Source organism: Gymnoscopelus braueri, assembly GCF_963280865.1.
Source record: "Gymnoscopelus braueri genome assembly, chromosome: 18".
NCBI classification, from domain to species: Eukaryota; Metazoa; Chordata; class Actinopteri; order Myctophiformes; family Myctophidae; genus Gymnoscopelus; species Gymnoscopelus braueri.
This window is the reverse complement of record NC_137618.1, coordinates 24,048,847-24,066,766: the sequence shown is the minus strand read 5'-3', so window position 1 is coordinate 24,066,766 and position 17,920 is coordinate 24,048,847. Positions and strand designations below refer to the sequence as shown.

At 40.4% G+C, this 17,920-nt stretch overlaps 3 protein-coding genes across 26 annotated transcripts in view; 1 reads left to right on the top strand and 2 right to left on the bottom strand.

Moving 5' to 3' along the window:
* Window positions 1-656: 656 nt before the first annotated feature.
* cln5 (CLN5 lysosomal BMP synthase) lies at window positions 657-4,023 on the top strand. The gene is made up of 4 exons (XM_080456897.1): window positions 657-854; window positions 1,845-2,019; window positions 2,120-2,345; window positions 2,848-4,023. Exons 1-4 carry the CDS (start codon window positions 742-744, stop codon window positions 3,333-3,335), a joined length of 1,002 nt encoding a protein of 333 aa, XP_080313023.1. The 5' UTR covers window positions 657-741; the 3' UTR covers window positions 3,336-4,023.
* Window positions 4,024-4,854: 831 nt separating this feature from the next.
* fbxl3a (F-box and leucine-rich repeat protein 3a) lies at window positions 4,855-13,030 on the bottom strand. The gene is made up of 5 exons (XM_080456896.1): window positions 12,776-13,030; window positions 10,656-11,034; window positions 10,276-10,398; window positions 8,540-8,711; window positions 4,855-8,090 (listed from the first exon to the last, which is right to left on the bottom strand). The coding sequence occupies exons 2-5, from the start codon at window positions 11,031-11,033 to the stop codon at window positions 7,450-7,452; spliced, it is 1,314 nt and encodes a 437-aa protein (XP_080313022.1). The 5' UTR covers window position 11,034; window positions 12,776-13,030; the 3' UTR covers window positions 4,855-7,449.
* An 850-nt stretch (window positions 13,031-13,880) lies between these two features.
* Window positions 13,881-17,920, bottom strand: part of mycbp2 (MYC binding protein 2) — an 82,549-nt gene continuing 78,509 nt past the window's right edge. For all 24 annotated transcript variants that reach the window (XM_080413074.1, XM_080413087.1, XM_080413075.1 and 21 more), the window contains 6 exons: window positions 17,570-17,758; window positions 17,314-17,421; window positions 16,479-16,688; window positions 15,976-16,083; window positions 15,690-15,855; window positions 13,881-15,251 (listed from right to left, as the gene is read on the bottom strand). In XM_080413074.1, coding sequence (XP_080269200.1) covers window positions 15,136-15,251; window positions 15,690-15,855; window positions 15,976-16,083; window positions 16,479-16,688; window positions 17,314-17,421; window positions 17,570-17,758 — 897 coding nt within the window. In that variant the 3' untranslated portion in view covers window positions 13,881-15,135. The remainder of the gene's footprint in view (window positions 15,252-15,689; window positions 15,856-15,975; window positions 16,084-16,478; window positions 16,689-17,313; window positions 17,422-17,569; window positions 17,759-17,920) is intronic.

The following is a 17,920-nucleotide window of genomic DNA, read 5'->3' as shown; positions in this document are numbered from 1 at the left end:
AATGACTTTACTGGGATTTTATCATCATGCATTTCTTATTAATTCAGTGGTGTAAAGTAACTAAGTACATGTAGGCTACTCAAGTACTGTACTTAAGTAACAGTTTGAGGTACTTTTACTTTACTGGAGTATTTCCAATTTTCTATACTTTTCTTCTACTCCACTACATCTCAGAGGCAAATATTGTACTTTTACTCCACTATAATTATTTGAAAACTTTAGTTACTCGTCACTTTGTAGATTTTTATTATTATTATTACAAGACATATATTAACCACTTCCACTTTAGCCCTATAGGCTATTTTCAAAGCGTTTTTATACATTTGGAAACTGAGTACTTTTGCTTTCAGTACATTATATACATTATATATATAATGTATACATATATACATTATATATGTACAGTATATTTGAATGCGAATACTTTTGTACTTTTACTCATGTACATTTTGAATACCGGACTTTTATTTGTAACAGAATATTTCTACATTGTGGTATTGGTACTTTTACTCAAGTACAACATTTTAGTACGTCTTCCGCCACTGTATTAATTAAAGAATATCGGCAGCAGACGCGTCATGTGATATCTAATTATATCAACAAAACCACGTGACCCCACGTCACGTGCGACCAAGGAAGTATTTTGTGAAAAACAACATGACTTCCTGAGTTGTGCAAACTAAAGGCTCGCTGAGTTGTGCTGTTTGTAAAGTTGTGTGCAAGAGGAGAAGAGGCTCTACGATGAGACATCTGGAGGCTGTTGTGTTTTTAATGCACCTCGTCTTCGCTCATCATGTTGTCGCACATGTCAGGAATAATGTACATCAACAGCAAGAGTGGCCCGTTCCGTACAGGTACGATCAGTGGTTGAAAAAGTACTCACACTTTACTTAAGTAAAAAGTATCAATACTTTAATGTAGAAACACTGTTACTGTAATTCAAAATTTACTTTAATAAAAGTATAAAAGTATTGGCATCAAAATGAACTTAAAGGAGTTGTTCACCCAAAAAAAATCTTATTTCCTATCAATTACACACCCCATGAAGCATTGAATTCATGGAGATGTTTTTGTTTTTGTCGCATTCCTATGCCAATATAATAATAAGACCCTAATGTATCCGGTAGGAGACAGAAAGGAGACTCTTTGTGTCTCCTACCGGATACATTAGCATCTTTATTATTATCATCAAATTATTGGTTTAGGAATGCGACAAAAACTAAAAAATTTGTGTAATTGATAGGAAATAAGTATTTTTTGGGGTGAACTACTCCTTTAAAGTACCAAAAGTAAAAGTACTCATTGTGCAGCTACACTAGTAGCAATACACGTATATGTACAGTAAGCAGTGGGGGCCTGGGGTGACAGGTGCTCTTTTATGGTGGTTTTGAAGGAGGCTAAGGAGTCACACCTTTTGATGTTTGTTGGAAGGGCATTCCACATTTTGGTGGCATAGCAGTAGAACAAATGTGTCCCCATGTTTGTGCTGAATCTGGGTTGAGTGAGGATCAGTGGAGCTCCCGCCTGTGTGTGTCTTTAACGTTATTGAAGTAGTCTGACAGGTACATGTTCTCTTGAATGCAAAACATACTCCCTCCATACTCTGAGAGTGTACAAATCGAACCAAATTTGGTTCCATTTGTACACTGTCAGAGTTAAATGAATACCATCATCCTTTCAATCATGTGACAAGAGTCTGCCATTGTGACTGTTGAACCTTTTAACTCATAGAGGAACCTCGTGGTTCTGCTTTTTGTCTGTCCAACACCGCCCCCCTTGTGCAATACTACTGACATAACCTGGCTGGCTTCATGACTTTACAATGTGTGGCATTTCTTGGACAGGCGGTTTGATCGTCGCCCCAATGTGGACTCCTACTGCGAGGCTCTGTACCCCTTCTGCCCAACTGGTGACAGAGATGGACGCATACCCTATGTGAGGGACTCTGATGTCATTTCAGTGTATCGACTGCAAGCACCAGTTTGGGAATTTAAGTATGGAGATGTGTTGGGGAAACTTGTGAGTAGAATAAAAGTGGAAACGGGGAAACGGCTCTCTTTCTCTCTCCCCATATGATTCACCAATACCAAAGTCAAATTTGTATCTTTTTCATTAACAGCATATAATGCATGATGCTGTTGGCTTCAGCAGTGCTGAGACAGGGACCAACTATACCATGGAGTGGTATGAGCTATTTCAGTTGGGAAACTGCACCTTCCCCCACTTAAGACCCAGGATCGACCCACCTTTCTGGTGCAACCAGGGAGCTGCATGCTTCTTTGAGGGAATTGATGACATACATTGGTCTCAGAATGGCACTTTGGAGAAAATAGGAGAAATCACTGGTAAGAATGTGCCTTCTGCGGAATTTTACAGTTACTTCCCTAGAGGCACTATTTAGTTCCTATTTACTTGCTACTGTGAATATTGGCTTCTGAACACTTGAGGGTCACATTAAAGTATGCTGTTCTCGTGCGTTGACAAATTAATTCTATTCTGTTTAAAGAACCATACCATAGTTGATGTCTCTTTGATGACATTGGGGAAGGCGAATTTGGGAAAAGTAGACACGAAAACGTCGATTTGCTGTCTTGGCATCTATAAATGTATCCCTCAAACAGTGCCATTTCGGTATCTTTGAGGTGAAGAGCAGCTATGTGTGAGTTCAGGGACAGCTATAGGGCTATCTTTGGCTGATGGCGTTATCCTCGGCTTTTAATAGAGCAGAGGATGGGAATCTTCGACCAAATGTACAGTGGGTCTTCGGCTGAGATGACCATGAATCAATAGTCTTTGTTCCATTTATACAATTCAATCAGTATAAAGCCATTCATTTTCCTTTCCCAGGGAACCAGTTCAGTGACATGGCCCAGTGGGTGCAGGACGACAACGAGACTGGGATCTACTATGAGACCTGGACAGTGAGATCTGAGCCCAGTCCTAATGCCACAGTGTGGTTTGATTCATATGACTGTTCCCAGTTTGTCCACCGCACATATAGGAAACTGACTGAGCTGGGGGCCAAACTCTCAAGTCGATCCCAGACCAACTACACAAAGATCTACCTATACAGTGGAGAACCCGTCTACCTGGGCAATGATAGCACCATATTTGAACAGCCTGCCTTGAAGAATCTGGCGACAGACATCCGTAAATTTTACCACAACTTCCGACCGCACCAGTCCTACTTAGACTTTCCCATCAGTTTAATGGAGGCCTATGAAAAGATTGTATTGGAAAAGAGTTTCTACCTTTACTACAACTTTGAGTACTGGCTTCTGCCAATGAAACCTCCCTATGTGCAAATCACATTTGAGGAAGTGCCTTTACCCTAATGTACAATGTACAACGAAAAGCAGGAAAACAATAATCTCACAATAGAAATCCTATCAGATTTGTATTGGTATTTTTCCCGGATTCTGTTCCATTTTCCACCTGCTTTTGTCTTCAAATGTGAGAACTAACAAGGGCAACCTGCTGTAGAAGTCGTAATACTTCATCTATTAAAATAATTAACTTATGTCATCAAGAAAACTTAAAGCTGCACTATGTAACTTTCCTTCTCTACCCTGGATTTGGGGGTGAATTGTGATGAATTGAATTGAATCTTGACCATCAGGTCAAAATTCGTGTCAGATCCTGTGTCTAGGTGAAACATGACCTCAGTGAAATGAAATGGCGGCTTATACAGTATGCTTTAAAATGTCATCACTCAATGAATAGTTACATTGTCTGGTAATTTCGGTAATTAAGGTCTATAAAACAATATTCTTTTGATCTAATTATGCAGATTTGTATGCATAATTATGCAGGTACTTTTTTGAACATTTTTGGAAATCTTTTGATAAAAGATAGGAAACGTACATTTTGTTTTGGATATTTAATTGAAAAGTATTTGTTGTTGGAACACACTCACTCCTATTAGCGTTGTTTACACATCCTTTCTATGTCTGAACTGTAATTACAGAAGGCCTGAGTTATGTGACATGAATTATTTATTTTGTAAAATGTTGATGGGACACCTGATTTCAATAGATTTGAAGGTATGAATCTCCATTGTTCCATACATGAGTCAATGTTTTCTTAATAGTAATCATTTTAAAACATGTCTGGAATGTATTCTTGTAAAACATTTTTGATCTTGTGCTCTTTTTTTTATTACCCAACATTTATTGATTGCAGTGCTTAGACGATAACAAACTACAATCACATTTATGTCCAAAGCAATATTCTGATTTCAAGACAGGTGACCAATAAAGCAAAGTAGACAAAGCATTTGCCATAATTAAGCAAAACTAAGAACAGCATTGTCAATACCAGTTCACTCCTAATTTACTTTCTGCAGGAAAGTGAAAGTAACAAAACATGGATTGTAATTTATTAATATCTGACAAGGACCATCTTAGTGATTAAAGGCAAATAATTTTCCCTCTTAATGACTTGAGAGGTCCCCTTCCATAAACAAAAGAAACCAAAATAGTTATGTTAAGCTGCTGTAAAATGTTTATTCACTGCGAAATAAAGTAATTTGGAAATATGTCCATACTAGAGTTAAAAAGAATCAGCAAGGTTATCTACTTAAGTGATAAATGAGACCACTCTGAAGTCCCGATGGCATAAAACAAATGAGTAATTTAAAATCCACATTATCTGCATATCCTAATGACATGTCCAAAACATGCTGATCAAGGGAGAAGCATTTAGAAAGTATTTTGTTCGTTTTCATACCGAACAAACACAACTGAATACCACCATTTAATAACAAAAGCAGAATCAAATAGAACACGTTTGATAACAATCAGACCTACGGTTTAGGAGGAAATGTCAAAAATGCATAAAAAAAAAAAAAGATGTAATGGCAGAAAATATAGTTCTGAGGCAAATTTGTAGAGTGAGGATAGATGCGTGTGTAGCAAGTTCAAGTTTAAATCTGACTCGCACAGCATACAATAAATGACTTCAAAGTTCCAAATGCATCATGTGCAAGTAATGCAGCAACTTCCAATCCTTGTTAAAAATGTAATTATCATTTCACAGGAATTTTCTAAACCATTTGGGCTTGAACCCCTAATAAATTTTACATGGCAAAATCATCTCTAGTGATTAGGTTAAAAAAAATATCCATCTAGCAAAGGATAACTCGCACTCCGGCATAAAAATACATTACATTCAGTTAAAGGACAAGTCCGGACTAAAATGACAGCCTTTTCCCCTACTTATACGATCCCAAATGACTGGCCATGGGGTCTATTTGCAGAATTGCCCCGGTCGTCCAGTTTCTCCAACGGTCAAACGTGAATTTAATGAATCTGTTATTAGTAGTCATTACACACGCATCCATGCCTTGGTTGTCCCACACGAGCCGCCACAGTCTCGTAAATCATGTTTTGGGTTGAGTGTTTGGCGCAGCAACTGCCAATCAAAGTGACTACTGGCCAATCACAGCGCGTCTTTTCCTGGCCAAGTCCGGGAAAAGACGACGGGGCAATTCTGCAAATGGACCCCATGGCCAGTCATTTGGGATCAATATAAGTAGGGGGAGAAAAAAAGGCTATGTAGTCTGGACTTGTCCTTAAGTAAACTTAAAACCCTGACAGAGGGCATGATAGAGAAATAAGTACATTTCTATTCATAAAATAAAACACACAGCGTTTTATATACAGATGTATTGAACTTCCTTCTTAAGGAAAAGTTTTGTTTCACCTCATCCAACTTGCCAAATCTCTTTGCACTGAAACTTAATGGATGTTATTGTTGGGATTGAACAGCGATGCCTGCAATGTAATTTCCTCTCCTATATGTGATGCAAATGTGGGCGAATAGGAGGGTGGATATTTACGACAGTCGAGGTTCAGAGTTCAACAGGCAAATAGCAGAAGACAAAAATGAAACCTAGTTTATATATATATATAAGCTTCGACACACCTGAATGGCAGAATTTGAAATCCCAAATTGCAACAATTGTTATTAAATGAAAACAAAGCAATCTGTCCACAGTTGTCAGAGACTTCCTGACATCTACCACCACATTCTGCCATTACGTAGCATCTGTATTTACACATCATGATTTATGCAATTCATGATTATTGCTTGATTTAGTTATCGTTTACATGCGTCCTGGCCTGGGTATTCATATTATAATGCAAATCCCAAATAATAGAAGAACCAAGGTCCAAATGAGACATAGGACAGAAAGAGATTACCCTTTGGCTTTCATCTGGGCATTAGATCCTATTGCACAAACAAGTTACTGTAAGTTACTTGCAATAGCCGTCATTTGGTATTCACCGAAGGTGCTTAGTAAAACGGTCTGTACAGGACCCATCGTTAAAGCTGGGGAATTTATCGCATAAGCCACGTAAGTGCAGTAAGTGACATTGAGTGACATTGCTTTGTTAAAATAAATGTTAAATAGCTCTATATTCTGATATCTCTAAACAGTAAACAGAAAATGACTTTTTCTGGACACCAATTTTATCCAACCAAAAAATATCCCTTAAACCAACTACCTTTAAGTAAAAACAAATCTACTTAACAGGGAGAGAGGGCGAGGGGGAAATAATCTCTGTACACCTTCATTTCACAAATAGATTAGCTTATATACTGTACACATGCTTTCTACTCTGAACCTAACGTAACCTACCATCATGTTTCCACTACTAAAACAATACAGTATGTCTACGGTCCAGTTAATTTAGTTACATGATTGAGCTTGGCTGAGGAAATATATAATTATAATTTTTAACTAATTTGAATAAGGAGCAGGAAATAACCATATCGCCAAGCCAACAGCTTCGGTATGTATTTTACAAAACACTGCCAGCTACATACAAATAACATTGTAGCCGTTCACAGTCTTCAGACTTTTGGCTGCAGAGAGTGCAGAGCTGCAGCCGTTATCAGACTGAATTTAAGTCAACTGAGTGGTAGTGTCTCTACAAACAACTTGTCCAACCCCCCAAATGACTTCACCATGTATGAAAAAAGGGGATTCAAATATATTTACACGTACATAAATTGATATCTCGCAAAATACATATTATCATTAACTGGACTTTGTAGTCCATATAATTCAATGTACAAACTTATAAAAACGTTTACAGATGTTTTCCCCCCCACCTGCTACTGTGTGTAATAATTGTCCAAAATGAGCCAGTCTAGTTTTCTCAGGAGGAGCCAACAGGCAGAGGTGTATTAAATGTTTGTATTTCTTAACAATACTAAGACGTTGTCAGTTGTTTAAGTAAAACAGGGCATTTCTTCCCTATCGGACTCCTGAGAGAGAGAGAGAATCAGTGACAACCTCTGCCCTACATGGAGTTCAGCAAGTGTGTGACCTCCATGTTGGCACCAACAAATCCACTACTGCTGATCAGTCAGTGGACCTTTAGTGCAAACATGTGGACCATGTGAGTTTGCCGAACTATGTGTGCCCCTGTGGCTTTGCTTTTACCACGTGGGCATCATATCTGGGAACCAGACCCGGCCCAAGTGCTTAGACACCTCCCAGTGGATTTCGTCTAGGGAGTATTTGTGATCAGGGATGAGCACTTCTTCCATGATGGACAGCTGGGACAGCCTGCGGCCGCACGTCTTGACAAACTCAACGAATGCGCTGCAGGACACCTCGCACTCGCCCAGGCCAATGGCTGACAATTGTGTGCAGCGCTTAGCAATGCGGATCAGCTCATCATCCAGTGGGCGCAGCCCGTTGGCACAGACCACCAGCTCCACCAGACGGGGGCAATGCAAGCCCACGCGTCCCAAGACGTCCTTGCTGACTGAGCGGCCAAAGTAGAGGTGCGTGACGGGCATCTCCTCACAGAAGAAAGGGCCGAACTCATCCTCATAGAGGAAGAAGTACATGACCAGGTTGAACTTGGGCGAGTGGCGTACCATGGCGTCCCAGCTGCTCTTCTTGATGGTGTGAAAGTGCTGGCCAGGGTTCTCACTCACCACGTCGATGCGCAGGTGTTCTAAGTGAACATGCTTCTCTGAGGAGAGGGCCAACAGGAGCTCGTCACTCAGGAGGTGATAGTTCAACGCCAGTTCTCTCAGTCCGTGACACTGGTCAGCTACGCACAGAATGCCTACAAACACCAGAGAGCAATTATTTGTACGAGTAGGACCACCAATCATCAAATCCAAATTCTTAAACAAAAGGATCATAGATTCCTGAAGACACCGTATACATATATTACAGAAGTGGAGGAAAATTAAATGTTCTACTTTGCACTATGCCTCCTAGAGGACAGCGCACAGTTAAGGAGGAGAAAGAAGCATCCACATACAACTCATTCTTAAATGCTGTGTGATGTCTGCAATCTGCTAGAATAGATGAAACAAAACGTGTCCTCTCGGCACACAAGATAATTAAAGGCCACAAATGATCCACTGGATAGAAGAAAAAAAACACTTACTGCCTTGAGGCTCAAGAGTTAAAATGCGACAATAGCATGGTTTTGAATTATGCTGACAAAATGGAATACCTATCCGTTACCACTGTGGAAACTATAGTGTTTCAGTAATCCCAGTGTACCTGCTGGAGACACGTGAGGGCAGCTGCTCATTTTCAGCAATTTCAGAGTGTTACTGTTGTTGGCCACCAGTACTTTCAGAGATGGGTCATCCACTGGTGTGTCATCAATCTTCAACGATGACAGCGATTTGGAGTTGACAAACACCACCGTCAGGGCTGAGATGAAATGGGACTGTAGGACACAAAAAAAATTAAATACACAATTGATGATGCATGCCACTCAAAAGGTAATCAAAGGTAATAGTATGTAACGAGGGTTCCCAAACATTTTAAGCTCAAGACCCAAAAATAAATCAAACCCAAACTTACAAAAACACATTATTAATCACGTATGCCCAATTTAAAAAGAAATAGTTGATCTAGAAGCTCACAATGTGATGCGTTTTGAGCTTATAGATTGGCTGATATATATATATATATATATATATATTGGCTGACAGTAAACCAACATGTTAATAAGCCTGTACCTTGAAATAATACAACATTTGAGGTGCAGCTATGACTGGGTTCTAGCCACACCTGCATAGCACAGGGCACACGACTCTAGGAAACATGAGTCTAAAAGTTCCGGCACATTTTATGTACTGCTTCACCAGCAGACACTAATGTTAACTCTATACTGGTCACATTACTTGCTGCAGTCACCATGCTTGTTTCATTTAGTAGTAGTTTAATGTGGATGTAGACAAGAGAGAAAAGGAAGACACAGGAGACAAGGTGCCGGGAGTCTTATTCGCTATTCACAAAGAGCACACTAACTGGTTGAGTCGCCAGGCAGCCCCACTCCTTGACAGTACATGAGGAAAGTTATTATTTATTTTTCATACAAGTTCTGCCCTTTCAGTTACATCCTCCTTCCCAATGTAATACTGCATAACATCTAATTAATTAGAAACTATCCAGTTAGCCAACACATTTTCTGAGTCATAGTTTTGACTTGTGATAGGTCAAGATAGATAGAAGACTGAATAATGGTCAATACTCCCAATACTCAGAATTGAGAAGTAAACGTAAAAACTAGAGCTGTTAATGACTTAAGGCTCTCCAAATGATCCAGAATGCCACAGCACGCTTGGTCTTCAACCAGCCAAAATGTTTCCCTCCATTGGCTCCAAGTTACTGCCCGCACAGAGTACAAAACACTGATGTTGGCCTACAAAACAACTTAAGTTATGGCACCCCCATATCTTCAAAGCCTGATCCAACCCTACAACCCCTCCCGCTCTCTCAGATAACACAGGGAAGCCGTCAGAACCTTCGCTAAAACATCCGGGACAACGCTCCACACGTCCCAGACTCTTCTCCCTTCTGGCTCCGAAACTATGAAATGAACTCCCCATTGCAATTGGAACTGCAAACTCAATCCCACTCTTCAGCCGTAATCTGAAGACTCACCTCTTCAGACTCCACCTTAGCCCGTAGCACTTGCCCTAGCCTTGACGACCTTGCAGGCTTATGCAAAGGCTAAAATGTAACTTAGATAGCATGTTATGTAGACAGGTCATTGTTGACCTGGCATCCTATAGTGTGTATAGTTTCAATGTAAAGATTATAGATTGTTTTGGATATTCTACGGTTAGACTGATTCTTGGTTTACTTATGTATTGTAGATTACGATTTCTATAAACTTGGATGTATTACCTTGTGTTGTCCTTGCTAAATGCCTAAATTGTTAATTGACTTCCTTGTCACTATCCTATCCAGACATAGGTACAGTTTTTACATTATAAGTATACCTTTGGCAGCTCCATGAAACTGGGTCTGGCTGTAGAGATGAGCCCCAGGGTTTTCAGTGAACAATTCACCAGCTGTGACAGAATATCGCAGGCTGCTTCTGCAGACTCTGTGCTACTGTCAACCTGGGGAATACAGAAACAAATGCAGCTTTAAAAGCATCTTTATCACAAATCACTAGCCACTTAATTTTAAAACCATAATGGTGATGAATGATCAAATACAAAATTTGTATTTGAACATTCATCACCATTATTGGTTTGAATTGGAAATATTTAATATTTCCAATTCAAACCAATAAATATACAGTACACTGATGCATATCATGCACATACAGTCTCACAACTTTTAATGCATTATACAGGACCAGCTTTCGTCTCACCTTAAAGCTGACATACTTCAAGTGCTTGGAGTGCCTCTTTATGATCTGCTTGATGAGGTCGGGATGTGTGGCCTTAAAGTATGAGCTTGCCGGCTGGTTGAGTTCAAATTCAAAGCATCTCCACAACTCTGGCATGTGGAAGGCCTGGTTCCAGGCCCGACACACCTGCGAGGCATAAGCTCTGTCCAAAAGTGGAAGGTACTGGAAGATGTGGAGCAGCATCTCCTGTGGTAGCAGTGCCCAGTCGCTGTTAAAGTCATCAGCCACCTCTTCTTCTGTCTCTTCACTGGGCTCGTTCCGCATCTTCTTAGAAACCTCTATTGGGCTCTCACTGGAGGAGCTGTCACCATCCTCCTCGTCCCCCTTCACCCGTTTCATTCTACATACAGTACAGGAAACAAACATGGCTGTGATATTCTGGTAAACACAGTGGCAGCTTTCTGCCGACTGCGAGTGATAGCCAGCTTTTGGTAACAAATATCTATGGCAATATACTGTGTATATATATATATATATATAATGTTAAGCTAGCTCATGGGATGGGGTAGCCCTAGGCCTAGAATGTCTGTGATATTACATACATTCCATGGAATGTATGTAATATCACAGACATTCTAGGGCTAGGGATGGGGCCCAGCATAAATAAATTAGATGCAGCACCGAAGTCCTGACGTGACTCGTTCATCCCCAGGTTTGCGGAAGTAATTTCTCTATGGAGAATAACATTGGGTCATCTTAGAATCGTCTCATATAAGAATTGTGGTCCAAAAATAAACACCGCGTGTCGGCGTTATTATCAGGGAGGGGGTTCTGTATCGTTTATGATAGTCAGTCACTTATATTTGATACAGTCTGTTTCTGGCGAAAATGTAACTAATTCGGCGGAAGTAACATTAGCGTTTTCTCACCGTCAGTTGATGCTTCATATCCATAAGAGTCAACACGCCGGGGTCATTTGTTTATTTTTGGAACACAGTTCTTATTTGACGCGATATTAAATACGTCTATGGGATTCAGAACGGGGGTGGAAAACTGCGAACCAGGTAGACAAACAAAGGATGTGTAAATGACGTCAGACTTCGGCGGTCTTAACCATTTGAGTGAACACAGCAACCAGAGTAAACATGCTAGTTTCACAGTGCTAACCAGTGTAACATGCTAAATTAACAGGGTTAACCAGTGTAAACATGCTAGTTTCACAGTGCAAACCAGTGTAAATATGTTAGTTTCACAGTGTTAACCAGTGTAAACATGCTAGTTTAACAGGGTTAACCAGTGTAAACATGCTAGTTTCACAGTGTTAACCACAGTAAACATGCTAGTTTCAGTGTTAACCACAGTAAACATGCTAGTTTCAGTGTTAACCACAGTAAACATGCTAGTTTCAGTGTTAACCACAGTAAACATGCTAGTTTCAGTGTTAACCACAGTAAACATGCTAGTTTCACAGTGCTAACCAGTGTAAACATGCTAGTTTCACAGTGTTAACCACAGTAAACATGCTAGTTTCAGTGTTAACCACAGTAAACATGCTAGTTTCAGTGTTAACCACAGTAAACATGCTAGTTTCAGTGTTAACCACAGTAAACATGCTAGTTTCACAGTGCTAACCAGTGTAAACATGCTAGTTTAACAGGGTTAACCAGTGTAAACATGTTAGTTTCACAGTGCTAACCAGTAAACATGTTAGTTTCACAGTGCTAACAACATGCTAGTTTCACAGTGTTAACCACAGTAAACATGTTAGTTTCACAGTGCTAACAACATGCTAGTTTCACAGTGTTAACCACAGTAAACATGTTAGTTTCACAGTGCTAACAACATGCTAGTTTCACAGTGTTAACCACAGTAAACATGTTAGTTTCACAGTGCTAACAACATGCTAGTTTCACAGTGTTAACCACAGTAAACATGTTAGTTTCACAGTGCTAACAACATGCTAGTTTCACAGTGTTAACCACAGTAAACATGCTATAGTTTCACAGTGCTAACAACATGCTAGTTTCACAGTTTTAACATGCTATTTCACAGTGTTGGTTGAACCAGTGTGTAAGTATAGTGCATGCTAGCTAGTTTCACAGAGTGTTAACCAGAACGTTTGGAGATACATCCTACTGTACCTGAGGTGTTTACACTCCGCTACTCGGCTAGCTGACTTAGCTGTTATATCACCCAACGACACTTATTCAACCCGGACTCGCGCTACTAAAACTCAAACGCACGAGACGCGCGTCGGGCATAAAATTCATAAAAAAAATACCCGCGCAATTGTAATAATAATGCGTTTTGGTGCTGCAGGTCGGTTGGCCTGATTCCTTAGCGGGAGTTTAATGCCCCCCTCTCTCACTGAAATGGCGAAGAGTTGTTGTGGTGACAGTAGCCAAGCATCATGGGAAAGAAATGCAATCTGAATTCTGAAATGGCTGAGTCGCGCTTAACCTCGCTTTTCCATTTACTGTTCAGTGCTCAGATCCGGACTAGAGCCCGCCTACTATATTCGGTAATTTAGACGCATACATATGCAAGCACACCAATCGTTTCCGTATCCGCTCCAAACCGGATCTGCAACCTTCAAAGTGAATTGAGCCTAATCTAACCTCGCGTCACCAGACTCTCCACCTCAAACCTCATCTATTCGCAGTAGTTTTGGACGAAATCAACAGAAGAAATGTGCATTACATTCTCACTTTAATGAATGATTAAGACTTAATTAATGGTTGAGCAAGGTAACCCCTGCACTATAGATTGTAAATATTATTTAAGGTGTTTTGTACAATTAAGATGTGGACTTCATAATGTATTACCTTGGCCATTATGTAAAAGCCTGGATATTCAATTTGCCAAAGTTATCTCAATCTTGAATCATATTTGTATATTTAAGGTTATATAAAAATAAATAAAAATAACTATCTGTAGCCCTAAGACAGCCCAGTCTCAAATGTTTTGTTTTCTTTTATTAAACTTAAAACTGTACATTTACAATTGTGGTATGTCTCCGAATGAAGCAGCGTGAATTAATTTAGTGTTCTCAAATTATTACGTAATATTAACAGTTAAGCCTAATTTATATTTCATCATAAGACTGACACAAGTGAAAAAACTCAACACCCTATGTCTTTCACTTGAACATCTGTAATTATTGGCAAGCAATACAGTTGTGACTAAGGTAGGCAGGCTTTAGGGTCTTTTTGTGGAAATGTCAAACCATAAAAAAGTGACAGTGTGTACTTTGCGAAACAGAGAACCTGGTTTATTACCATTCAACTCCATCCACCACAGATATTACAGAGCAGATTCACAAGTATAAGCTTTTTTATATAACAGCAGCTGTTTTTGTCACACTCCTTTCCCAAGACCCCCCCACTCCCCCTGCCTCCTAATAGGGAAAAAGCATTACAGATTCACAATGATATCAATATTTGGTGTGAACACTAGCCCTCAAAACCTTCAGTAGTCACTCCTTGAAATATTATTAGTGAGTAGTTTCTTTTTTTTCTTCTTTTTTTTTTTTACATCTAGAATGGTTTGGTACCACTATCTTTTTTTATATGGAGATTTAAATGGGGTTCATAGCCACCATCATTCACTGCAGGTGCTGGGCTCTTTAATATTTCCAAAGAGAAGTGATCTGACTGACATTTTGGAGGGGGGAACACAACTGTGTCTACTGTATAAAAATGTACAGTGGCATTTATTGACATACATTCCATAGGTTAAACAGCTGCAAGATAGGAGGCACACCCAGTATTGCACTTCATTAAAAGTTCTGGCTCAAAACATAACCCAGAATATCAAACAAAACTGAAGTGGAGAGTAGCAACTTCGGAATACAGCTATTTTGGATACTATCATTATATACAAGATTAGATAAATCGTACACTATTTTCCTCCCAAACGTGACATTCTTAACAGTCTTATTAACCAACTCCTCTTTTAATTGTTTTGTCCGTCAACCCATGATGCACTTGACAGTGGAGAATACTGTACAGGATTACGAAAAAGTTAGTTTACATACAACAATATTTTAAATTTATAGTTAGGAAGCTGGAAATACGGCCTGTCTTGTTTTTTCTATCCACGTTCATCCACAGTTGCCTTTAAGCAAATTTATTTCAATGTTTAATCTTCAATATATTGTTACACTTCAGTGATCAGGAGGAGTGCAACGTCTATGGAAGCCGAGGGGATACAACGGCCGCATGCAAACACGTCACAAGTTTTTTTCCTTTTTTAATATTTTTTTCTTTATTCATTCAGTTTCTTCTTTATCCAAAAGAGCCGTGGCTCTCTCATGTTTATGGTAGATCCTGGACACTCGCGTTGGTAGAGGAGTGGATCTGAGGGCTTGTGGCTACGGTAGAAACCTGGTCCTGTGTCCAGGGCATTCTGACAACACAGGAGCCGAGCCCTGAGGCTGAGCTTCAGCAGCAGCCCGAAATCACAGTAGTTGAACAAGCTTTCAGTAGGGGTCTCTGGATGTCTAGAAGGTGTGGGCATTCCGGCATACTCCACAGCCCAAAGCAAACTCCTCCCCAGTGGTTGGGTGCACAACGTGCAGAGGGCACTCGGTACCCTCCAACTGCTTGCCTTTGGGACCTGTGATGGAAAGTACGATCATGAGAACAGAAATCTGTCTGTGCATCTTTGAATGCCTGTGAGCAACTGGTGGAGTTCCATGACAATATTTGAAAAGATTGGACCAGTGTGATCATTGTCAGGCCAGTCAATTATTACATAATCCCTAATCACAATTATTTGAGATAATTGCTATTATTTCACACAACCGTCATAATCGTTTCCATGTTGAAGAATGTACATCCATTTTGAAACGCTATTTCTTCCAAAAAGTATAAAGTCATTTATGCCTGTCATTTCTTTGTTATTTGTCATATCTGTCCTAATCTGGGCAAACAGAAATGTAATTTTGATTTAGTTCCAATGTTCAATGCCAAAAAGTTAATTGGAATAATTTGTGTGACAATTGATCGTCAAGTAAAGTTTCATGATCGTAACAGCCATCATTGTTACACATACCTGCAGGGCAATGGGGTAATTCCTCCTTGGGGACACTGGTCATCCTTTGGAAGTCATCATGGCAGGCGTTGCAAAAGTGTGTGGTACCAAAGCAGAAGAAAACAGCCACCGAGCAGCAGTATCTGCATTTATACTCGAGGAAGTCTGTGCCATGCTTGGAGCACATCTAGCAAAGAACAAACAAATTGGAAAATTAAGAAAACATGGAATAATTTGAATTACTCCAAGTCCAAAAAAGCCACATGACGTTATAGTTGAGGTTTAACCAAGCTTCCTTAAAACCCACCTGAGCCCTGGAGACATCAGAGCATGCTCCACATATCAGTTCACTGGGGTCATAGTCATCTCCTTGTCCTGCCTCTGCATCACAGCGTGCCTCTCCTCCAAAGTACGCCTGCAGATGAGGAAAGCGCCATCAGTCAACACCACATTTAATGGACTGCATATATATTGTGAATTTTCTAGGCTTTTCTCACCACTCAGAAGCCCTTTAAAATGTACTTCATATTCCCCCTCCACACACTGCCATGGTGGAACACCATTACACATTCAGTGGTACACGTTCATACACCAACAGCAGGGGTAACCATGCATGGCACCAACCTGCTCATCGGGAGCAGTTAGGGGTTCAGTATCTTGCTCAAGGACACTTCGGCACACACCCAGGAGGAGTCGGGATCGAACCGGGAATCTTCCAACTCCCAGGCGACCGCTCTACCTTCTGAGCCGCTGCTGCCCCTTCACAGCCTTCCTCACTGTACATGTCATACATGATTGTTCATACGGTACCTTTTTGCACTTGTAGCAGACATAGTATGCATATCTGTTCATAGCAAAGCCTGCAGGGTCATTGTGGAACCGTGCTCCTGGAGTGGTGATTGCTTCACTCTTATGGAGGCCCTCATACTCCAGCCTCATCAAAGCCTTTCTCCTTACATCTTCATAAAGCTCCTTAATGGGGTCTAGCAGGTCCTTAATAACCGAGTGATTGATTTTGTTCTGGAGGAAATGAATGAGGGAAAAAGTGCTATTGTTCAGCATCCCAGAGGCATACTGGATATTTTCACATGCTGAAGACAAACAGTGGCAATCAATGACATTTCACTGAATAATCAATATGGCACAATGAGAGACTACACAGGTTTTCTTTTTAACAAAGCTTAACAAAATAAGGCTAAACCAATTTCAAGGCATGGTGAATACAGTGTCAAGCCCTTTATTCCCTGGGTAAAGGAGCACGTCACCTATTTTCAACATTATCTTCATATAATTGGTCCTCACTAATGCTCATTATAAGATACCATAACCATTTCTGTCTACTCACTTGAGATGGGCTGAGGACAATTCAGAAACCTGCCAACCAATGACATCATTGGTGGGGATTCCAAGATAATATATAGAAAGTATTGTTCTTGCATCAATAAAAAGTCAAATGAAATAAAGTTTGGAATATTGTTTGAAATGAACCTAAACCTGCCTACCAATGATGTCACTGGATAGATATGAAGATACGGTTGAAAATGGGTGAAGTGCTCCTTTAAGCTAATAATCCCACTAGGTTCATGGTAGCACATTACCATGCAAATAGAACATCAATCCCACTAGGTTCATGGTAGCACATTACCTTGCAAATAGGACATGACATGAATCCAAATGTGATCCGGGGTCCAAGCCAGCGGTTGTCGAGGACACGGCGAGTGCACTGAAGGTGGAACACGTGACTGCAGTCCAACTGGGAAACAAAGCAATGGAGTTGAATGCATGAGAACGCTGGGCTGTGTCGCCAAGCTCTTAGAATGTACGGATAACACAGTGAAGTCCCGAGTGTTCATTTAACTCTGAGAGTGTAAAAATGTACTCCTGGGTAGGACCACATTTACCTGCACTGCAGGAGCAGCAGAGAGCGCCTCCGTGAAGCATATCATGCACATGTCATCTGCATCTTGTTTTAGACAGCCAGTGCTCTTGTCGCAGCCATGCAGACATGGCAGGCAGCTCTCCTCATTCTTAACTCCACCACATGGGTGTCCACAGGGATGGGTCTTGCAGCATGCCAGCTTGGCATACTCCTAAAATAAGACAACATGACAAAATACCACAGAGTTGAACCTTTGAGCGTAGTTTGCTGTGTTGGCCAGAGTACAGACAAGAATTTAAACAGACTAATATCCTATGGGTGGGCTAAAACTGCTGGGTGCGTATTACTATTGTGCAGACATGTAAAGGGGCAA